This window comes from Pholcus phalangioides, unplaced genomic scaffold (genome assembly GCF_987345545.1).
Source record: "Pholcus phalangioides strain wild (caught in Gottingen) unplaced genomic scaffold, Ppha-v1.0 ptg000009l_1, whole genome shotgun sequence".
NCBI classification, from domain to species: Eukaryota; Metazoa; Arthropoda; class Arachnida; order Araneae; family Pholcidae; genus Pholcus; species Pholcus phalangioides.
Window position 1 is genome coordinate 49,365,576 of NW_028301602.1, and position 25,803 is coordinate 49,391,378.

General features: G+C 35.4%; 1 protein-coding gene across 2 annotated transcripts in view; it reads right to left on the reverse strand.

The window, feature by feature from the left end:
• The window catches only part of Ube3a (ubiquitin protein ligase E3A), a 234,022-nt gene that overhangs the window by 139,356 nt on the left and 68,863 nt on the right, over positions 1–25,803 (reverse strand). For both annotated transcript variants that reach the window (XM_089236467.1, XM_089236468.1), the window contains one exon: positions 23,137–23,825. In XM_089236467.1, the coding sequence (XP_089092593.1) occupies positions 23,137–23,825 (689 nt within the window). The remainder of the gene's footprint in view (positions 1–23,136; positions 23,826–25,803) is intronic.

Genomic DNA, 25,803 nt, shown 5'->3' on the forward strand with positions numbered 1-25,803 from the left:
TCATTTTTACTGTTACAATTTGAAATTAACCGATTGCTGCAAAATAACACCAAGAAATTCGCAGAGGTGTGCTAGCAAACGAAATGCGTCTTAACTTACGCACGCTTATAAAGCCTGTTTCTCTACTGGCTCCGCCTACACACACGTGTACGCTTACGTATTTGACGTACAAGATTTGCATTTTTGTCTAGAAGCAGTGGTTTTACATTCAGTTCAGTTCTTTTCATGGCCGCTGCGGTGGTCGAGTGGTCATAATGACGGACTCGCATCGCGAGGATCCGTGTTCGAACCCCACCGTCACCGCAGTGGTGGTCGGCTGAAGTTCGTTTCCTGTGGTTCCCAACTTCGAGTCTCAAATGCGAGCCGATCTCCCCATTAAAAAGTCTCGCCGCAGAGAGCAACAGACCTACAACGATTAATTATTCAATCATTACACTTCACTCATAGTTAGAAAAAACTGGTGGAAGATGGCAGCACTACACATAACAAGCATTACACAGAAACTTCACATCAGGTTTCACTACACGTACACGCACATTCCCGCATGTACCAATTTGTTAGAGGTTCCGCAAAGGAATATGGATGAGGTGCATGTCTGGGTTTAGTAGTAGTAGTTCTTTTCATGAAATTCGATAAAATATGCAAATTCTCTTAATTTATTTCACCAGTGTAGATATGTTTCATGAGTCGCGCAGGAAGTCGCCATATTGCTGAACACGGTTTGTGTTGGCAAAGTGTGGTTATGCGCGAGTACAGACGGAAAGAATACGAGAATAATGATCGGCAAAATAACGGATTTATTTAACGACAGCATATTGATCTCCACTAGAAATCATTGAAAACTAAAGTCCATATTACGTCTAACATAACCGATGAAACAACGCAAACATAACACTAAGACAAGAACCACCAAAAAAAAAAAAAAAAAAAACAGGATCCCAAACAGTTCATATATAGACACATTACAAAACATGTGCGATCGCGTCATGATTTGCATATCGGATCGTGATCGATCCGGTTACGGTTGAGTTCCTTTAATTTACATGAAAAATAAATAAATCTAACAATCGGCCCCCTCATGCAAATTAATTTAAAAAAAATACAATATATACACACATACATATATATAAACACAATACCAATAAATTTTACAGATATAACAAGACATCAAATTTATAGCATTAACATTACACATACAAACATTTTTTCACAAAAGTTATTTTTTCCTTCTCTAGTCATAGGCTTTGTAAATATATCTGCCATATTTTTGTTACTGTTGACAAATTTAACATTAAAGCACTTATCACGAACAAGATTTCTGAGGAAGTGATATTTAATGTCTATGAGCTTTGTCCTGTGTTTCTAATGGAGAGCTTGAGAAATCAATTGCAGTCCGATTATTGCATAGTAAATTACATTCCGTCATTTTTAACCCTATTGGTCAACATTCTTTGACTATATTTTTTATCCACATTAATTCTTTAACAGATTCAGTAAGCAAAATATATTCTGCCTCCATTGTTGACAACCTTACAGATTTATGCTTGAAGGTGCGCCAAAAATTGGGAGATTTGTCAATTAAAATCAATGTACCTCACATAGAGATTCTGTCATCTCTACTGGCTGCAAAATCAGAATCAGAAAAACAATTCATGTTAATATTTCTGATTTTTGACAAGTCTAATTTATAGTCTTTTGTATATTGTACATATCCTAATAATTTTAATAAACAGTTCCAATGTCTAATTCCTGGGTTTTCCTGAAATTGAGATAAAATATTTACAGCGTAACATATGTCCGGTCTGGTTCTAATTGCAATGAATGAAAGGCAACCTAAAATATTTCTATATGTAAGTTTTGACATCTCATTTATCTGGTTTTGATATGATGGAGAGTCAAGTTTGGACAGGATTTGACTTTTGGCAATTGGTAACGTTGCCAATTTGAAATTATACTTAGAAAATATTTTACATATCTTATCAATATATGAACGCTGATGAATAGATAAAAAACTATCAGTTTCTTCAAATTCAATACCCAAAAGTTTTTTGTTTTTACCCAACATTTTCAATTCAAATTTAAGACCTAATATAGTGATAGCTTCATCTATAGCTTGCAAAAAACTATTATATCATCAACATACACTAATAATATTACAGTTTTTCCTCTCCTGTATACACAATTGCACCATTTAAATTTTACAAAGTCCATTTTTTTAACATTGTATCCAGTTCTATTTACCATTCCCTACCACTTTGATGTAAACCATACAAAGCTCTTTTTTTAACAGACATACATAATTTTTCTTATTGTCATTTATATATCCTTCTTGTTGAGACATAAAAATAGGTTTGGATAATTTTGCATACAAATATGCACTTTTTACATCTAATTGATAATGTAACTAACCAAGCATACATACCAATAAAGAGAAAAACAATCAAATGACACTGAAATTTACTACTGGACTATAAACTTCATCATACGATTCCCCTTTTCTTTGTCCATAACCTTTAGCTACTAAGCAAGCCTTATACTTAACAATTTCCCCTTTTTCATTTAATTTTGTTGTATATACCCATCTGCATCCAATAACTTGTTCTTTGGGTGGCGGAACTAATTCCCAAACTTGCCTGTCTTTGACAATTTGTATTTCTTCATCCATAGCATTTTGCCAATTTTTTACCCGAGGAGAATTAAATACATCTTTATAGTTCTTAGGAATCTTCAATTCTACTTGGTTTACTTCTGGAAAATTCTGCATCATGCTTTGGGTAATATTGTATTTACACAACTCTGAAAGTTTACCTGATGAATTATCTTTACCACTAAAATTAAAAAGTTCATTTCTAAACTCTACCACATTTCGCACAGTATTTCTTTATATCATGTGGGGATCTAAATCTTGTTTTTATCCCTTCAATATAGTAATATATGTCTGTCCTTGATTGATCTTTTCTCAAGACAGCTTTTCTAATCCATGGGATTGATATACAAGGAACTAAATTTTTTTCTTCCTCTGTTCGAAATTTTGTTTTGTGTGTGACTTTTGTTAGATCTGGGTTAATTTTAGTGATAAATTCTGAACTTTCAGATAACTCTACTGACTTAATTTCATCATCTGAGTATGAAATGTCATCTATTTCGAAGTTAGCATAACCTTGTTTATTAGAATATGTCGTATTTCCTTTCAACTGCTCATTAAAGTTAACATTCACAGTTTCAATCATTCTGTGTTCATCTCTTAACCAAATTCTATAACCACGTGTTCTTTGGGCATATCCCATCATGGTTCCTAAATGTGCTCTCATGTCTAGTTTCTTTCTCTTTTGTTTTGGAACTCCTACATAAACAGTACTGCCAAAAACCTTCAAATGGGATACTGTTGGTTTGTTCCCCCCATATAACTCAAATGGCGTTTTTGTTTGGTTCTTGTGACAGACTATTCCAAACATAAGTAAAACAAATTATTGCTTCTGCCCAGAACTTATTATCAATATCACTATCTTTCAGCATAGCTTTAACATCATCCAATGCTGTTAGATTATAGCGTTCACTCACACCATTCTGTTCTGGGGTGTAATCATTTGTCCTTTCATATCCTATTCCCTGATTGTCTAAGAATTTTACAAATTCATTATGGCAAAATTCCATGCCATTATCTGTACAAACAGTTACTATTTTCAGATTTAGAAACCTTTCGTGTCTCTTTTGAAATTTTACAAAAAGTTGGAAAACTTCACCTTTTCTTTTCATTGGGAAAACAAACACTTTTCTAAAATAATCATCTGTTATAGTTAAGAAATATAAATTCCCTCCACAAGATTCAGTAGGCATTGGACCACATACATCCATGTGTAATAATTACAAAGGTCTACTAGATGTAATTTTGTCAATAGGTTTGAAGGGTTTTCTTCTGGATTTTGCCAGTTTGCAACTAACACATTCTTCCATAGGTTTATTTAACAATGGTAACCCTCTAACACTTGAATTCTTACTTGTATTTTGCAAATAATGTATATTCACATGACAAAAACGTTTATGCCAAAGTTCTATATTATCGTTAGTTCTTGCAATAGAATTATACATTTCCTTCTCTTTTTTGACATTTGTATCAGCAGATACGTTCTTGAAGTTATTTGAGGTTTCACAACTGTTCGTTATCAATTCATTAATGTTAAAATCCTTATTTGAATTAAAATTAAGATCATACATTGGTCTTAGAACATACAAATAATTTTTTCTAATACCATAAAATAATTGTCCATCCTCTGGTGTATAGAAGCTAAGTCTTCTGTTACAACCAATAAAATATGCACCACATTTTTCTAACAATGAACGTGATATTAAATTGCGTCTCAATTTCGGTGAATATAGTACATCACATATTTCGATAGTAACCAATTTTCCTTTCAATCTTACATGGAAAGTTACATCACCAATACCTACTATTGGGCTTTCAACTCCACCTACAGCTAAAACCATATTAACATCTTCTAACTCCTTAAAGTTAGTGAAAAGGTCTTTATTGTTACAAAAATGGCGAGTTGCTCCACTATCTAAACACCAACTAAATTTATCCATATGAAGTTTAGCATGATTAAGCAAGACTTCAACATTTGACTCAAATATTGACTTATCTTTTACATTACATTTTTCTTCGAAACTTTTACTAACACTGGTTAAATCTTTGTTATATCTGTTTGAAGGACTTGGTACTTTTACATTACAATTAACCTTCAAATGTCCTAACTCCCCACATCTGTAACAAGGTCCAAGTTTTTTAGAATTGGTCATTTTTCTTTTGATCTTTAACTTAGTTTTAGCATTTGGATTTCTATTGTTACATTTAACAGTTGCCCCATATGCCCCATCTATACTATGCTCAAAATTACTCATGTCTTTGTTAGCTTGTAACAATCTATTTTCTTCCAATACTAGCTCTTTAGCGACTTTATCAAAGAGGAAATCTTTTTCAGGCCATCTATATATAGTTTGAACTATTCCTGAAAATCCTTGTGGGAGATACCTTATCAATTGAAAACTCTAATACAAAGATTCTAATGAATGTCCAGCATCTTCTAATCTTTGTATGTAATTTCTCAATCTAGCACAATATAACCCTATAGTTTCTGATCTCTTATCAAATCTAAGTGAGAAAAATTCATCTAATAATGAGATGACATGGGCTCTGGTATTTAGCTCAAAATACTCTTTTAGTATCATATATGCAAATTTCCCATCAGTATTTTTAGCTATCAAATTTCTGTACTGAGGATCAACTGCATAGTATATTGTTGAATATGCCCTATTTTTTCTCAAATTATAATCCAATACTTCTTTACGTGATGCAGTTTCATCATCCAATGGAGGTTCCGTTTCATCTATGAAAGACCAACAACCCCTATCCATGAGAAGGACCTTAATATCATCTATCCAAGTATGCCAATTGTCCCCATTTAGGACCTTAATTTTTACATCCTTCGTCTCCATAATGTATAAGATTATAATTTATAAGTATACACAAAGAAATAAATAAAACAATAGAGTATCAATGAAATTACCAGTAATTCATTTCTTAAAAAAAAATGTTGCAACGAGTATAAGCATATAATACAACCTTGCCAGCAGTCTAGTACCACAATTTTCTGCGGCCCCCGTCGAAAAAGTCGTATTGTAAATGAAAAATCTTAGAATTTTTCTCATACCTGAAAATTTCTTCATCCTGTTATTAATTCAATCAGTTTTTAATTCAGCGATGTTGCTGTTGACACACTGATTAGTAAATCAAGTTTTTTTTTTTCAAGTTCACTGATTGTCCTTGATGAAAACAAATCGGCTACGACCTTGAGCGGAAGAGGCTGATCAACGAAAACCGCGAATTTCAAGATGATTGTGAATATGCACTTTCGGTGAAAACTACGATTCCTTCCCGGTAATCGGCAAAATGAAGCGCTCATCGGTCCCATAAGCTCGATAAATGACGAATACGCTAGTCCCGATGAAAACTGCGATCGGTGAAAATATGATGTCGAATATCCCGATGACCTTGATCGGTAGCAATTCGGATGAAGCAGGCGATCGGTGAAAATACGATGCCGAAGATCCCGATGTCGAAGATATTACGGACGGCGAATAGAAGTTTCCGCTTTAAAATTATAGTTCGTCGATCGTTGTCGCAAATGCAATGAGAAAAATGTGGGCATGTTTGCACAAAGGACTTTTTAACTTTCCGATTCAAAAACGTAACTTAACGTTTAAAATTTCCGATCTGCACTTGTGGCTGAGCCCATAACCCTTGTTGGCAAAGTGTGGTTATGCGCGAGTACAGACGGAAAGAATACGAGAATAATGATCGGCAAAATAACGGATTTATTTAACGACAGCATATTGATCTCCACTAGAAATCATTGAAAACTAGTCCATATTACGTCTAACATAACTGATAAAACAACGCAAACATAACACTAAGACAAGAACCACAAAAAAAAAAACAAACAGGATCCCAAACAGTTCATATATAGACACATTACAACGGTTGAGTTCCTTTAATTTGCATGAAAAATAAATAAACCTAACAGTTTGTATGTCCCTCAAAGAGAGATGGAGATATCACGTGATCCAAAAAGCCTCATTAAAGAAAACCCAGGCAGCGCCGGGTATTATAGCTAGGCGCGCATTTGGCCAAAATCCTTATTATTTAGATTACAAGGGTATAATCTATATCTATCATCCAGATTTATCTCCCGCACTTTTGTAATTACACAAATCCGCATTCCTCTACCATTTTGGCAATTGTGCAAGTTCGAAACATGTTCCCTTATTCATTTTTGTAATTATGTAAGTTGCAAAATGTTTTTCTTTCATTTTTGTCCTTTTACAAGTTCGTAGCATGTTCCCTTTCCCATTTTTGTACCCGGGCAATGCCGGATATTATAGCTAGTATATAAATACAATTCATCATGTATGAACGAAACGGTTTCCATTAATACTGTTATACCCGTAATTTATTAGATTTATGAAGATGACAATTTTTGGTAAGAAACAATAAATAAATAAATTTGGTGTAGAATGTTAGTATCATTACGTGACAAACAAGAGTGTCAGTTTTAATAAAATATTATATCAGTTGTTACAGTGTTATCTCAGAATTAGAGTTCGAAAAAATAGATGACAAATAAGCACAAGACATCAGATACAATATTTAAAAAATATTGTTCAGTATTAGTAATGGAAAGTACAAATTTTTTAAGCAATTTTTTGAAGGAGTATTCATTTTTTTTTATTTTGGATATCAATGGGTAGTCTATTGTATTGTTTCGGAGCTAAGTAAATGAAGTTTTTACATAAAATAAGTTTATTCAGTTTAGGAATTACTAAAATTTGATTTGGCCTTCTGGGATTGATAACATTACGTCTTTGCACCGAACTTGATTTCTGTGAATGGCAATGCAGATTTTATAGAAATACAAATGTCTGATGGATAAGATATTAAGGTTAGTGTAGTTAGTCAAGGTTATACTTCCATTAAAATTAGATAAGAATTTGATAAATTTATTTTGCATTTTTTCGTAAAATTTCGTTAATGTTAGTGATATAGTGTCTCTCATCAGTCTCTTCCCCCATGCTATGAGGCCATAATTTATTTCAGATTGAATCCAGGCATTGCACACAGTGTTGGTAAAAAAATTATTTACTTTGGATTTCAGATAAAAAAATTTGGTTAGAAAAAATCGTAATTTATTTGAAACATTTTTTATATGAGTTTTCCATTTTAGGTTCAATGTAAGTTCCAACATATTTAATAGATGAGACTTCCTGTAAGTGTTGGCAGTTACAATTTTTTAGTACATGGCAGGAATTATCGTGATATGTTAGAGAGAACTCAGGAGTTATAATATTGTCGGTCTCTCTTAATTTGAAACGCATATATTTAGTTTTGTTAACATTAATATTCATATCATTTGCCAGAAACCAGTTACATATTTTTAATAAGTCATCATTTATATTAGTATTTATAGTATTTAAATTCTTTGATGAATATAGCAGCACGGTGTCATCGGTGTAACTACTTAATTTTCCCTTTATGTCAAGATTAAACAGATCATTTATATAGATAAGGAAGAGTAGGGGGCCCACACTTGAGCCCTGAAATACACCACCTTTGATGGGTAAGCTCTTGCTTACTGTATCGTTGATTTTAATGTGTTGATAACAATTCAAAAGATATGATTTAAACAAGTCAAAAATATTACCTCTTATTCCAATTGAATGCAGTTTTGTTAGTAGAATTTCATGATTAACGGTGTCAAAAGCTTTTGAGATATCTAAGAAAATAGCTATTGTCTCATTATTGTTATCAATACTATTATGAGTAAACTAGCTATAATACCCGGCGTTGCCTGGGTTTTCTTCAATGAGGCTTTTTTGGATCACATGATACCTCCTCTTTCTTTGAGGGGCATGCAAACCGTGTCTAAGTTCACCAATATGGCGACTCAAAGAAACAAATCTAGATTTAAAGAAACGTAAAAATATATATATATATATATATATATATATATATATATATATATACATTTTTTTTTTAAAGGGTGCTAGATATTTCGATTCCCCCTCCCCCTTTGAACTTCGAGTTATCCATCTCTGCCTGTTTCTGCTTCAAAAAATGCTTAATTAAAGCTGTGGAATTTTTTCGATGTACTTTTTATGGGCCCATAATTAATTTCAAAACAACCTAACCCACATGAATTTATGCAGTTGAATATCAAAAGACAATACGAAGACATTAATTTTCATGCTTGAGAAGATACAAATAAAAAGTTGAAATCAATGTTATTGCATGGATATCTAACTCGAAAGTATAGGTCCGGCTAATTACTTCATATTTTAATTTTCTGGGCTTCGTATATCTCTAAGCGAACTCAATATTTCAAAGTCGAGTATTTAATACAATTTTTTAAATCATTGATGTGACAGAAAACCCCACCAAATTTCCGCATTTCTACATTAGAATCGGCAATTTTAATACTGATTTCTATGAGGATCACCCTTTTCCTGACCCTCAAAGCGATGCTGATGATGATTATGATGTCATTAAAAAAACCTCATTACTGGGAGTATGGAAAATGTGGCAAACCATTATAAAGGCATAAATATTATACATATACTGCCAGCGTTGAAGAAATGACAAACCATTGTAAAGGCATATAAACGCATTGCTAGGGAACCACAGTAATGAAAGTAAACATTCGGAAAGTGATTGTTGAGACTGAAAAATCATTGTTGCCCAACAACTTTTTGCCCATTTGCCCTGCTCTGACGAAATTTTAAAGTAGCCTATCGTTTACGTCGGGTCCTATTTGGTGTATGTGCAAAATTTGGCGACAATCGATCTAAAATTGTAGATTTGTATAGAGAACACACACACAGAAAATCAATTTTATATATATAGATTTGGTGAATGATATTAAGGCATTTTCAGTATTAGAGGTGGGCAGAAAACCATACTGGTTTTCAGAGAAGAAATTAATTTTGATTAAATAAGTTATTAGGTGGTTTATTTAAATATTTTCAAAGATTTTGGAAAGTAAAGGCAAAATAGATATAGGTCTATAATTATTCAATTTATTCATATCTCCATTGTTGAAAATAGGAGTAACGATAGAAATTTTGAGACAGTTAGGAAAAGTACCTGTGAGACATGTCAACACAGAAGTGTGCGTTTTTGCAAGAATTTTTATCAATTCTATCCATGCCAAAACTTTTATCTTTAGTGCAAGAATAGTATCATATACTTCATGAGATTAGACTTCCGTGCAATAAAAGGAATGTATATTCGTTCTAATATATGTCATAAAATTATCACTAATTCTGTTTCTAGGGTGATTTACAGAGGTGAAATACTGGTTAAAAAGGTTGGCTAAATGTGATGGCTCGGTGTCAGAGTACACAGATTTTTTTATGTTTTTGTTTAAGATTTCATTCACTAATATCCACTGTTCTTGGCTGTTCACACATTCGTTGAAACGTTTAGCCTAATATTCATTCTTTGCTTTTTTTTACTTAGTTTTTTAATACATTGATAGTTGTTTTATAAGTTATGCGATAGAATCGATCTTCCAGAAACCAAATGTATTTTTTATATAATCGATTTTACGATGATTAGAATTTCTGGGGTAATCCATCCATTTTTGTATTTTCCTGTTTTTTGTTTCCTCCAACAACTGAAGTTATTTTTGATCACTGTCACTTTTTCATGAAAATCAGAGAATCTAGAATTTGCATCTGTTCCACAAAGTGTAAATTTGTAATCAGATAAAAACATTTCTATTTCCTCGTATGGTTTTAAAACATGAATTTTCCTTCTTTGATGGTGTTTCGGAATTCTGAGATAAGATGATCTTGCAAACTATAGGAAAATGATCAGTTATTCCATTAATTAATCGAGCTGTGTGTATACTGTATGTGCTATAACTTGAATTTCTTAGGAACATGTGGTCAATGCATGTGTTAGACCGATTTCTAATAATGTCATTTATTAGGGGCGAGAACCCCATATTCATGTAGGAGGTTTAAGTAGTCAATACCAGCATTCAATGGGTTCAGGATGTTAATATTAATATCACCTATGAGAATATTTTTATTTTTGATCAGAGGTAAAATTTTCTGCATTTCAGTATTAAAAATATCAGTATGAAAAGAATGATATATGGAAAACAGGATTAGATCAATGGGTTTGCAATACAAAATAACAATTTCTGCTGGAGATATGTGATGATCAATTTTTTTGAATATGTACTCTGCATTAGAATATATCATTACACCGCCAGATCTATTATAGTTTTGACAACAATAAAATGAGTTGAAATTATTGATTTGATACAGTTCGGTTTTATCCTCATTTATCCATATTTCAGTTAGTACTAAAACATCTATTTCGTCATACATATCAAGTAATAATATATTTAGCTCGTTAAAATTTGATCGTATACTATGTTGAAATGTATCACATTAAATACTATTGATTTATCATTCGGGCAGAGAAATAATTTTAAATCTTCCAGAGTGCTCAAGGTTACATAATTCTATAAATAATACTGGTAATCAGATTCATAGGTGGGAAATTGGGACATTGTTCAGATCAAATTCATTTCTTATCCTGAACACCCTAGAATTTTCATTTTGATGCAAATATATTTTGCTATTCTTGACCCAACAAAATTTGAAATGTTTATCGTTTTTAAATAACTTACATAGATATAAGAGTTTTTTTTAGTCCTAGAGCTAGATGTTCATTCAAATACACTCATTGCCATAAAAATTTGCGCACCAAGAAATAATTGTGGGATCGAAACGAAAGTTGGCCTGAAGGTACATGTCGGGCAGATATGCAAATGATTAGAAATGCAGCGTGATTGCGCATTGCATAATGTCACTAGAAGGCGTTGAACTTCGTTCTCCTTGGAGTATAAAACAGGTAAGCAGAGCTTGCTGGAGTGCATTTAATCGTTTGCAAAGGAAATGCTGAGGTAGACATGCTGTTATGCCGCAGTCGAAGACCATATGAGCAGTTGTCAGAGTTCGATAGGGGAAGAATCATCGGGATGATGGAAGCTGGGTGGTCAGCTCGGCGAGTAGCTCATCAACTAGGCCGTTCTGATTTTACTGTGAGGAGGAGTTGGTTCCAGTGGACAGAAGAGACGTCATTTACACGGCGATCAGGTTCAGGACGCCCTCGACAGACCAGTTGTCAAGAAGACCGTCACATCATCCGAAACGCGCGCGTAAAGCCAACTGCCTCATTGGCCACTATCCAGACACAGGCAGCAGCTTCACTACGGGCCCGTGTCTTCCCGAATCATTGCAAGGCGCCTGGCTGAAGGACATCTGGTATCGAGGCACCCATTACGTGTGCTGCCAATGACACCCACCCACCAACGCCTCCGTTTGGAGTGGCGTCGAGCACGACGTGATTGGACTGCAACGGAATGGAACCAGGTCGTCTTCAGCAACGAATCGAGATTCAACTTGAGCAGTGATGACATTCGTGTTTGTGTGTGGAGGTACCGTGGTGAACTCTTCAATCCTGCTTTCGCTTTACAGCGACACACCACTCCCACAGCTGGTGTCATGGTATGGGGTGCCATTGCTTACGATACACTGTCACCCCTAATATTGATCCATGGCACAATGACAGCCCAGCGGTATGTCCATAACATCCTTCAGCCACATGTGTTGCCACTCATGGCGGGGCTCCCAGGAGCCATTTTTCAACAAGACAATGCTAGGCCACACACAGCAAGGATGTCACAAGACTGCCTCCGCCACATTACCACCCTTCCCTGGCCTGCTCTATCCCCAGATTTGTCACCAATCGAGCATATCTGGGATCATTTGGGACGGCAAGTTGGACACCCTACGAGGTTGGCCGAACTAGAGGCGCATTTACAGCAACTGTGGAACGAGATGTCTCAGGACATCATACGGAACTTGTATGCCTCAATGCCCGCTCGTATCGCATCGTGCATTCGCGCTAGAGAGGGTCCAACAGAGTACTAAAACTTCTGTTCATCTGTACTTTTTTCTGCAATAAATTATCCTTTTTTTTGGATTTTCTAATCACTTACTTATATCAACGTAGTACTTACATGTGTAAAATTTCGTTTCATTTTGACGACTTCTTCTGGGTGCGCAAATTTTTATGGCAATGAGTGTAGATATTTGACGAGTTGAATCGTTGATCTATAACGGATGCTTGCAAGCGTTTCTCTTTAAAAGCTGCGATGTTTCGATCACGTTTGTTTTTCTTAGAAAACTACACTATAATTGACTTGTGGCGATCTTTCTTCTTTGTGGGAATATGATGAATCACTAGTATACCTTCGAATTGTTGTTCATCCAGAGAGGTTAATATCAATCTCAGTGTTTCAATTGTATTCTTATTTTCAACTTCGGGATGATAGTAATTTCCAAGTTTGTGCATCTGGAATTATTGCTGCATCTCCAATACCTCAGATTTCAGATCCTTAATCTCTGATTTAAGCATCTAGTTTTTGGATTTTATGGTCGAGTAATCTTGTTTCATGGTTAAAATTTTAGTTGCGCGATCGATTCAGTTAGGTCACTTACAATCTTGTTATGATACTCCAAATTCTTGGTATATTCATTGAATTGAGTGGATATGAACTCCTTGAAACTGGAATTTTCGGTCTGGAATTTTTGGAGAAGAGTCCAAACACTGTTGTTAACACTGTGCATGATTCTTGTGACTTATCATCCACTGTATCACGGTTTGGCACTTTCATCATCTGAGTTTGTTGAATTCTGTTTGCTGGCGAAATGCACATTTAAATACAGTTTTGCATTCCTTTGCCAGACGGAAGGTTCTCTTTGTAAATCCACCGCAGTAAAAATGATATGGTAGTTTGCAATTTCTAGTACATTGAATCGAATTCTCTAAGGCATTAATATCCCTGTCACATCCATTGTACTTTGACATCCTGCTGTCCATTATTTTTTTGCCTTAGAAAATTTAATGATTAACATTTATGTACTGACACAGAACTAACTAAATTGTTAGAAAATAGCTGTATTTTGAAAAAAAAAAAAAAAGGATATTAAAAAGCTTTTTTTTTCTTTTCTTTCTTCAAACCGAGCACAACTCCAGTCTATCGCCATAGGCAATTTACTACCAAGTGAGTTGTGCCGGAAATGTAAGCGTGTGTACCTAACAGTCTGAGTGCGTATCTAGTGTTGTGTATGATTTTTCAGTGCTGCCATCTATATCTCAGAAGTGAAGTGAGTGATGTTTAGTGACTGAATATTTGTACTGTGTAGGCCTGTTGCTCTCTATGGCGAGACTTTTTAACGGGGAGATCGGCTCGCATTTGTGCCTCGAAGTTGGGAACCACAGAAACAGAACATGGCTCCCACTGTCCCAAAGAGGAGCTGTTGCCACCAAATTTTCCAGAACATGAATTTGAAAAACATTTCGGGAGTAGGGTGAACACAGGGTTACAGATGTCCAGCTACATTACAATCATACAGCTAAAATTTGCTTAATCCTTTTACAGCCAATTTCCCCGCTAAAAAGTCGCGCCGCAGAGAGCAATAGGCCTACAACTGTGTAATTATTCATTCATTACACTTCACTCACTATGAGTTGGGAAAAAACTCAGTTAAAAAAATTGATTGCAGATGGCAGCACTATACATAATAAGCAATACACAGAAACAAACTATATGGAAGGTTCACTATAAGCACACACACATTCTAACAACAAATCAACTCGTTAGAAATTCTGCAGAGGAATATGGACGAGGTGCATGTCTGGTTTAGTAGTAGTAGCCAATGTTCCTGATTGGGAGCATCAGCTTCATTAATTACAAAAAATATTTTTCTTATATGAAAACACTTGGTTTCCTTCCACTGATTGAGTGAGATTCTAAACATTTCATTCTTTTATTTACAAAATAATTTCATTAATTTCAGTGCTTATGAAATAAATTATTTAAAATAGCCTATTTTCAAGGAAAAATAACATTTAATTTTTTGTTTTCAATTTTGATGTTGTTTTTATGGGCATGGGCAAGTCCAGAAAACATACAGGAAATTTTTTTTCCTGAACTTTATGGTTGATATCTCTAACTAAAGACTCAGAAGGGAAAATAAGAGGAAAAAAATTAAAATCAAGTCAAATCTTAATTCGGCCGGTAAAAGAGGAAAACATCAAAAAGTCAATAAAAGGTTGAGGGACTTAAACTAAAAGATATTTTATCTCTAAGAAACAAAAAAATGACAAATTTCTGCCATGGACACCTTATCAGCTAAAGCTGACCAAGAACCACAACTCACTAAAAAAAATTCAGCTGAACCATTCCGCATTCTCAAGTAAGAAATAGCCCAATGTTGAAAGAATCTGTCAACAAACTTGCAGTGACAGAACAAAGTTCATACTCATTTTTGTAAAAAAAATTTCCCTGATATTTCCAGGTTTTCCAGTAAAATTTTTAAAAAATTCCAGGTTTTCTTTTAAATCAAAAATTGATATAAATTAATAAAAATTTACAAAAAAATAAATCATATTATAAAATTATTTATATTAATTACAAAATTAATGTTAATTAATTACAATATCATAATGACATCATAATCATAGTTTTTTTTACACGCATTCATGCTTTTCAAATACGCCTGATGGAAAAGAAACATGGAACACAATTAAGAAATGAAAGATTTCTCTTTTCTGCAATTTCAATGCCCACAAGACTTAAGCCTTTACTGTTGTTTCCTCTGTGACGAAATTAGTCAAAGATGTAGTTGGTTTCACTGCATCAAAATTCTTTACAGTTGGTTTGCATTGCGTAAGGGCTAGAACCAAGAAGTTTAGCAATCGAGGGGTTGTTTACAAAACTCCTCTGATTTCACATGCTTGGCATGGTTCTAAATAACTTATCCACCCATGTTGCTCAAGTTGAGAGTTTTGCCGCAAAGCTGACACCATGCTTTATACAGGTTATTTTTGACTGCTTCGATCCAATCAGCCTACTGCAAATTCAGGTTTTTATCCACCCACACAAGTTTTCTTAATGCTCATTGTTTTCAAATAAAAATATACATGTGTATCATCTGCCGTTCCTAACTGAAGTCAACTTACAGAATTATCGGAACTGAGCTTTGTACACCAATGGCCTTCTACGATGTATAGTTATGAAGTTTCTGGAAACACTAGAAAGAGTTACGATAAGGTCGCAATAATAAGCTTTTCCAAGCAAACTTATGAAATCCTCATTCCTCCTCGGCAGTATCTATAGTTTTTGCGATACATTACAATATTTTACGGATTATCCATATTTACTATGTTATCGGATTTCCCTTTTTTTCCAGAGGGGAATTTTTTTTTTCTTTTTTTTAATCGATGTTTTCTCTCGATCAGACCACAATCGTGACAATTTTTCAGGTCGTCTGAAATTTCCAGGTTTTAAAACAAAAGTAGGCCATTCTCCCTGACTTTTTTTAGTAAAAAAATTTTCCCTGACCTTTCCACGTTTTCCCAGACCCGTATGAACCCTGTAGAAGAGTTAGGGGTGGGGATGGAGGCTTTTAGGGTAGGGCATAAAATTCACACTCCAATTGCTCCTTCTACATTACTGGGACGATGGAAAATGACCGAAAATATTACAAGGACTTAATTTTTTTTAAAATAGATCCATTTAATTTAAATACAATTTTTTTTACTTTAATGAATTTTTTAGAAAAAATATATATGTTAATAACACACACTAGAGTTACTAACACTATATTTTCATTAAAGAATATAAAATTAAAATTTGAAAATAAAAATTAAACTTACAAAAATAATTACTATTTAAAAAATATTTGCAAACTAAAGATAAAGAATCTCATATGCATATACAAGAACATTACGAAAAGGGGGAAAACTTAATCCTCAATAATTGTTCATTTGAAACACTAGTTTCGATGCTTTGTCTATGGCTAATCTGTTTTGCTATTTGGATTCAACAAAGGCAGTCTACGATTTGGCTGTAGTTAGCATGTTCACAAATAACATATCACTGTCCGCATTATCACAATTGCATTATATCTTTACCTAAAACATTATAAAAACTATTCCACCACTCAAAATCAGACATAACAACCTTAGAGAAAAAAAAAATAGCATTTTCAGCATGAAATTAGTTCTAATTTCCCAAAAAATTTCGATGACGAATTTTAATAATTTAAAATACTTGATATAGGGTCATATTGTGGTCACTTGATATAGGGTGGGGTAAAATGGTCATAAAAAGGTGTGTTTTCATCTTTGAAGAGGTATAACCATATGAATTTTTCAAAAATAGGATATCTTTTGGCTGATATTTTACATTACATTCTTAGTGAGTATATTAGCACATTTTTCAAAAATATTTTTTGAGTGTAACAGTTTTTTTTCTGCAACTTTTTAGAACCCCATGGGGTGGGGTAAAGTGAGTAGTGCATGGGGTAAAATGGTCATACCAAATAATAATGAAATTTTAGGTAAATAATCAGTGGGCATTGAAATTTTATTTAACACATTTATCAAACAATCATTTTCTACTTTTAAATTTATAACTTTTAATGTACTCTATGGTTATAAATCTTGGCTTCATTAAGATCTTCAAATACAACTGATCTCTTATTTCATCTATGTCCTTATTTTCTGGAAAGGTATAAAAATTCATTATTTAGGTTTTTTAAAGATATTCAACAGATAATAAATCCTTATTAATCACTTGTCTGATAATTTGTGTTAAGACCGCCAAGCTGCGCCATGCGCCAAAACCCTCCCACTGCGTGGGAGTAGAGGAGAGTTGCTGCCTTAGCACAAGAGAAAGAGCACGGGCCTTCCGTCGCTCTCTTGAGTAACGTTCTAATAGCATAAGAATAAAGTTGTTAGTTTTCAAAGCCTTCTTCAGATACAGTCCACTTGCTTGAGCAGAGTCAAGACATTTTGGTCAACATCTTCGCCGGAGAATTAAAATTAAGATGGACCAGACAACACTCAACCGCACTCGCGGTGCGATCAAAAGGAGGATTACACGAGTCCAGTCGGTATTACAAAACATCGATGAATCGAGTGAAGAAACTGATGTTGTGCTGTTACAACAATTAGTGAAAATTGAGGACATTCGAACGAGCATCGATGAACTCTTAGAGGGATACGCCGCCTTGCCAGCGGACGCACAACTAGATGATGCCTTCGACCAAATCGAGGAGATGGAGGCGAACGTAGACGCATTAGAGGTACGTTCAAAATGTTTAGTTTCAAAATTAAAAATCAAATCGGAAGATAATCAGGTCGCTCAACCTGCAACCGTGAAATTGCCGGAGATTCCTTTGCCGAGTTTTTCGGGAAATCTGGAAGAGTGGAGCTCATTCAAATCGGAGTTCAAATCTTTAATTATAGACAATGAATCATTGAATGAAGCTCATAAACTTCACTATCTTCGAGCCTCGTTAAGAGGGGAAGCGAAACTTGTCGAAACGGTCGACGATACCTTCGACTCGCTTTTCGGTGAATTAGAGAAGCGATTTGAGAACAAAAGGTTCATCGCTGACACACATATCAACGCTATTCTTAACCTTGAGAAAATACATCATGAATCAGCTAAAGAGCTTCGAAAAATGGTGAATACTATCCTGAGACATCTCAGAGGGCTCAAACTTGTAAACCTTGAGATGAATAAGCTAACTGAGATACTGCTTGTTAATGCTATTTTGCCTAAGCTAGACCGTGAGTCACGCAAGCAGTACGAAATGTCGCTGAAAAACACGGAATTTCCCGAATGGGAAGAGTTTGTTGACTTTTTGCAAAGAAGGAGCCAAGTGCTTGAAAATACTCAACGAGTTTCCTACGCGAAATCTAAATTCGATGCATTTTCAAAACCTAAAAGTCTGATAGCCAAAGCGAATGCAATGCAAAATTCCTGCCCCATTTGCGGAGAGAATCATCCAATTTATAAGTGTAGAACTTTTCATAGCCTTTCTATTGAAGAGAGAATATACGAAGTAAAAAATAAAAAACTGTGTTTTAATTGTCTGGAATCCCATAGAGTAGCCGAGTGCGGCAGCGATAAGAGATGCCGTATGTGTGGGAAGAAGCATCATTCGTTAATCCATAGAGAGGATGCACAACCACAAAAACCAAAACAAAATGAGTCCCCCACTGAAAGAAAAGAAATCGGGGCTTGTGAGACCAAGAAAGAGAAAACGACAGACTCATGTGCCGCATCTTCCAGTGTTGACAATTGCTTACATTCGAGCGAGAAAAGGGGATGCGTACTGTTGTCAACAGCAATAGTTTACATTCAGAGGCCAGCTGGTGGGATGTTTCCAATACGCGCTTTACTCGACGCCGGCTCTCAAGTCAGTTTTGTCAGCAATGAGGTGGCAGACTCTTTACAACTTCGGAGAGACACTGTAAACGTTCCTATTGCAGGACTGAATGACTCTATTCTGAACATAAAGAAAAAAGTAACAACGCTAATCGCTAACCGCGAAGGGGACTATAGTAAAAAACTCGATCTTTTAGTTGTTCCCAAGATAACAGATTTAACGCTTTCAAAGCGTTTGGATTTGACCTGCGTTGAACTTCCTAGAAACTTGAGTTACGCGGATCCTAACTTCAATATTCCGCAAAAAATAGACGCATTGCTGGGTGCAGAAATATTTTACGAGTTATTGGAGAACAACCAAATAAAATTGAAAAATGAGCCTATCATACTTCAAGCATCTGTGTTTGGTTGGATAGTAATAGGGACATTCCAGAATGCGGTAACCTACAACAATCTTCATTGCCATTTAACGAGTTATCGGGATGAGGTTGAAAAGGGTTTGGCGAAGTTCTGGGAACTGGAGTCAATTGGGATAATGGACAATCCTAAATTCAAGGAAACCGACGAGGCCAAACAATTGTTTGACAAAACAGTCTGTTTCAAAGACGGACGATATGAGGTTAGCCTACCATGGAAGAGAGATTGGATAGAGCTAAATGATAACTTTAGTGTCGCAGAGAAACGGTTACAGAGCCTTCTCAAGAGAATGCGGTACGATCCGACTATGTTTGCTCAGTATCGTGAAGTACTAGACAATTACTTGGATCAAGGGATTATAGAGAAAGTACCAGACGCGGAAAACACTGATGGAAAACCAGTATATTACTTGCCACATCAAGCAGTATTTCGAGCAGAAAGCGTCACGACAAAAATGAGAATTGTATTCGATGCAAGCTCTCACAAACCAGGTGAACTGTCCTTGAATGACTGCCTTTGGACAGGTGCAAACTTAAACCCGAACATTTTTCATTTGTTGACGTACTTTCGTCTCAACAAAATCGCGTTTCTTGCAGATGTCGAAAAAGCATTTCTACAGATTTCTCTTGCAGAAAACGAAAGAGATGCAGTGAGGTTTCTATTCACCAATGCAAGGTGCATCAGCGATCATGCCAACGTGCAAGAGTTTCGATTCAAAAGAGTATTATTCGGCGTCAATGCCAGCCCATTCTTACTTGCTGCTACGATCAAAACACACATAGAAAAACAACGCGACAATTATCCAGTTGCAACTCAAGTGCTCGACACCTGTGTTTACGTCGATGATCTAGTGGCTGGAGAAGACAGCGTGGCAGAAGCATGGCGAGTCTCTCGGGAAACTAGAGAGATCATGAGAGGTGCCAACATGAATCTTCGTAAATGGATATCTAACGATCCTAGGCTGATTCATCTATGGGAGAAAGAGGGATTTGACGTCCATCCTCAGCATACGGACGGCATCAACATGCACAAGGTTTTGGGATTGTCATGGGATGCTTCTCATGATTATCTAGCCATGAATATCATGGACCTTGTGGAATTCCTGAAACAAAACAAAAATACGAAACGCTTCTTATTGCAAACAGCAGGTAGAATCTTCGACCCCATTGGACTTCTTAGCCCATACACGATTAGGCTGAAGTGTTTATTCCAAGAACTGTGGCTTCGAAAATTGCTATGGGACGATGAGCTTCCAGCGGATGTCAAGGAGAAATGGATTCAGTGGTGTTCGGAACTTCCCCGCCTATCCGAACTACAAGTGCCGAGGGTCATTCTTGATCTTTCTGAAGATGACTCGAATGACTCATTGTTTTTCAGATGCCAGTCAAAGAGCCTACGGAGCAGCGGCGTACCTCAGAGTCCGGTTCAGGGACCATATTTCCGTGAACCTGATTGCTTCCAAAAGCAGAGTTGCGCCACTGAAGAACCTTTCTCTACCGAGGTTGGAGTTACTCGGAGCACTACTCGCGGCAAGATTGACCTGCGAGATTGAGAAAGTCGTGAGAAGGAAAAGACCATGTAAGACCTACTTCTATTCCGATTCACAGATCGTATTGTTGTGGATAAAGGGTTCAGTAAAAAGATGGAAACCATTCGTCGCAAACCGTGTGAACGAAATCCAAACTTTGACAGAAAAAAACTGTTGGTTCCACTGCCCTGGGAAGGACAACCCAGCCGATTTGGTTACCAGAGGCATCAGTGCTGACGCTCTTTTGCACAGTGACAGATGGTGGACCGGACCGAGATTCTTGATGAGAGAAGAGCTTGCTTATGAGGACTCACCACCTGTGGTTACCGAACTGTTTGAAAGTGAGTACTCCAAAGAACTCAAAAAAAATTCGAACAGTAATTTTGAGGACACTAACTTGTCTTTGACTCTAACTACCAAGAGTTCTCTCATTGAATATATCTTAAAAATTAACAGTAGTTACGTCACAATATTACGTATATTGAGTTTTGTATTAAGATTTGCCTATAATTTGAGATCTTGTGAAAAACGAGCAGGTAACTTAATGAGACAGGAAATACAATTTTCTGAAAATCTCCTGATAAAAATCATTCAAGGGTTGGAGTTTAAGGAAGAAATCGAAAGGCTTAAGAGGGGAGAGGCTCTAAAGGGTAACTCCAAGTTAGCTTCCTTGAACTGTTTCTTGGATGATGATGGTATTTTGAGAGTTGGTGGAAGACTTCAGAATTCCGATCTAAATACCAACAGTAAATTTCCCATGTTATTGCCATCTAACCATCCTCTCACCATGATCATATTGAGATACCACCATTTAAAGTATTTGCATATTGGTGCACAGTCGTTATTATATCATGTGAGACAAAAGTTTTGGCCAATCAATGGTAGAAATCTTTGTAGGAAGTTAGCAGGAGGCTAATATGAGTACAAGAGTGTCTTATTTGTTTCAAAAACAAGCCTGTACTGTTAAAAGTTGACAATTTACCAAGCACTCAATGGAGTACTGCCAGGATCACCGAAGTGTTCCATGGCAACGAAGGAAAGATAAGAGTTGTAAATATACGTTTGCCCAGTGGCAAAATTTTGAAAAGAAGTGTGAGAATTATATTTTTTTTTTACCTATTGAGTAAGAATTATTTTTGCATTTGTGTATAACATGTTCTAATGTATTTGTATTGTATATTCATTTCATTCACTTATTCAGGGCATTAATTTTTATTGCGTTATTCATTCTATTTTGAAAAATTTTGTATTGTATGTATTGTATAATTGATAATTGAAATTATGTAATTTCAATCGGCGGGAGTGTTAAGACCGCCAAGCTGCACCATGCGCCAAAACCCTCCCACTGCGTGGGAGTAGAGGAGAGTTGCTGCCTTAGCACGAGAGAAAGAGCACGGGCCTTCCGTCGCTCTCTTGAGTAACGTTCTAATAGCATAAGAATAAAGTTGTTAGTTTTCAAAGCCTTCTTCAGATACAGTCCACTTGCTTGAGCAGAGTCAAGACAATTTGCATTATTGGTTTTTGTTCTCTTCATAATAAACCAGCATCCCACACACACAGCCTTCTGACATCTTTCATAAAGTTTGAATCGTTATAGATTTGCCTCAGATCTTCAAGAAATTTTTTCTTTGGCTATGGGAGTTTAATGCAATTTTCGCATATTTATTTTGTGGCAGTCAAAGACCCTATTTTTTTAATAATTTAAAATTATTTATGCAGCTTTGTAAAGTGATTAATTAAACAGGTAATTTTTCATATTGAAATAAATTGATTCAAATCAGTGATTTTTTTTTAAATCAGTGGATTTAAATCACTACAATCCCGAAATTAGAAGCGCTCCGAAAGAACAAAAATCAATTTTTATATTTTTCGCATTCTGTCTCATAGCACGATAATGGACACACTACATGGAACAGAACTGCTCAATCATGAACATTTGGCTTTGTTCAACATTGTTCCACAATTTCCTATCCTACTCTGTTTGGTATCATGCTTTTGCAAACTGCAGCATCATTGATGTTATCAGTCTGTACACCAATCAGCTTACGGAAAAAAAACCCTCAGAGAAAATCTAATCCTTCTGCCAAAATCAAGAGATAATCTAATTTTTTGCTGAAATTGAGAGAAATTTCCAATAATTCTGGAGAGTGAGAGAAAGAATAAAAAATACAGTCTCACTCCTAAATCTCCAGAGTAGGTAGGTCTGCATAGATAAGAAAAAATTCTCAAAATACTAGAATAAGAACCAGAACAATTATCAATATATTGAATAGTTGATTAGCACACAGCAAAAAGAGATAAACTAATGATTACTTTTTGTGGAAGAATTCCTGCTGAACGTATCAGATGTAGATGGAGTCTCCCAAATATGACCATCTTTGGTTGGAGTTTCTTCTACAGCAGCAGATTTGGCAGGACTAGCATTTTTAGACTCACCCATGTTAATATCTTCAACACACATGTCTTCATCAAAAGATGGCATTTCTGAAGGCAATTCAGATCCTGAATTAAGAATCTGACTTCGTTTTGAAATTGATTCTGAAATAGTCGTATCTCTGTCATGAGAAGCTTCACAAAAAGGGGGGCTTAATGCAATTTTTTTGGAAGAAGGATTTACAGCATGTGAACTCGGAAACTCAAGAACACCACTTCCTCCACTACAGCTGCTTTCAATGTCCATGCAATTTCTACTTTCTACAGAGATAGAGCCGTCAAGTTCATGAGAATCTGAAGGCACGGGAACTGCTTCATGCATGTGAGAAGATGGGCATCCTGCCAAATACTTTGGCTCTTGAGGTGTACCTTTATCAGAAATATCAGTTACACACAACTTTGCTTTTGCTTTGAATAGTCTTAATGCCAAAGCAGCAGCTTGATTAGGCTCCAATTTTCGAATAAGACTATTAGATGCACAATGTTCATTGCCACATTGGGAATCACCACATCCTTCTGTCAACTGATAATAATATTGCTGAATCAGTTTTTTGGCAGCAGCACGTTTCCTGCAGATAAGAAAGCAATAAATCCATATGAATTATACAATTTATTTACACAAAATGAAAGTACCAACTTTTGGTTCATGTTTTTTGATGAAGTATAAAACTAAAACTAATAGGAACAAGAAGCGTGTTTTACAGTTAAGATTTCCGAGGGGGGGGGGGAAATATGCAAAATTTCTTAGAACTGAAAATAAAAAAAGAGTTCAGTGAAACCTCCTGTTAACCGTTAATGGACACTTTTCTGACCCCCGATCCCGTGGAATAAGGCTTTGATGTATTTCACTTCCCGCTGGTGGACACTCTCAATAGTGGACAGTAAAATTAGGCAAACTTTAATTTATTAATTTTCGATCATAAACCAAGAATTTATCATATTTAACTAAGATTATGTTCAATCCCAAGCTCATATTGATAAATATGATAAATTGTCACAATTAATTATTTAATCAACTGAACATAATTATGGTCCAGGGTAATGAATTAGAATATGTTGGTTTTGTTTGTATGAGAAGAAAGCCAACATTACAAGACTGAAGTTTTCATCTTCACACATTTATTTTGATTTCATTTTTGTTATAAAATATGCGTAAAGCATGTATCATGTAAAAATAATTAATTGGTTTACTGAAGAGAGGAGAAGTTATACATAAATTCTTCCACATTTATCTGACTTTCCAATAAAAATAATGAAATTTAATCAAACTTTCTTAATCGAGATGATTGGTGATTATGCATAACCACTAGTGTATCGCTTTTACAGTAACATGTTCAAATATATAGGAATCAACTGTGACCGACACCAACCCAAACGTCACATAAATGAAGTTCACTGTATATAGTACCTCCCGATTGGCAGACAAAATTTTTGGCCTAAGGGGCCGTTTAAGTATTACATCAACAGATTTTTTGCCATTTTGACCCCCCCACCAGCAAGTCAGCAAAATTCTGACCACTTCCCCCTCTTGTCAGCTCTGTCCCCTATCTCCTAATGCATAAGATCAGAGATGCATGGAGGGAGAATGAAACCCCTCCCCCCATGCCTCCTCCCAAACGATCAAATGATCAAAAATTTATTTTTTTTTATGCAAAAAATATTTTAGAAGTATTAAAATATCAGAAGAAAATACCTTTATATATTACTAGCTATAATACCCTGCGCTGCCCGGGTTTTCTTCAATGAGGCTTTTTTGGATCACGTGATATCTCCCTCTCTTTTTCTTGAGGGACATACAAACCGTGTCCAAGTTAACCAATATGGCGACCTGCGCGATTCATGAAATAAACAAATATAGATTTACACAGAAATGTAGAAATGAATATATATTTTTCTTTTTTTAAGAGGCGCTAGGTATTTCGATCACCCCCCCCCCCCCCGAACTTCAAGTTATCCATCTGTCTGTTCCAGCTTCCAAAAATCCTTAGTTGAACCTGTGGAATTTTTTCGATGCACTTTTCACGGGCTCATAACTAATTTTAAAATATCCTAACCCACATGAATTTATGCAAATAAATATCAAAAGAGACAATATGGAGACATTAATTTTCATACTTGAGAAGATATAAATGAAATCAATGATATTGCATGAATGTCTAACTCAAAAGTAGGTCCGGCTAATTACTTCATTTTTAATCTCCTGGGCTTCGTATATCTCTAAGCGACCTCAATATTTCAAAAATTGAGAATTCAATACAATTTTTAAAATTATTGATGGGCGGAAAATCCCACTCATTTCCACATTTCTACAGTAAAATCGAGAATTTTAGCACTGATTTCTATGAGGATCACCCTTTTCCTGACTCTCAAAGCGATGCTGATGATGATTATGACGTCTATTCAAAAAGCCTCATTACTGAGAGTATATTGAAAATGTGGCAAACCATTATAAAGGCATAAACTATTATACATATACTAACAGGATTACAGAAGTGACAAACGTTCGGAAAGTGATTGTTGAGGCCCAAAAACCATTGTTGCCCGACA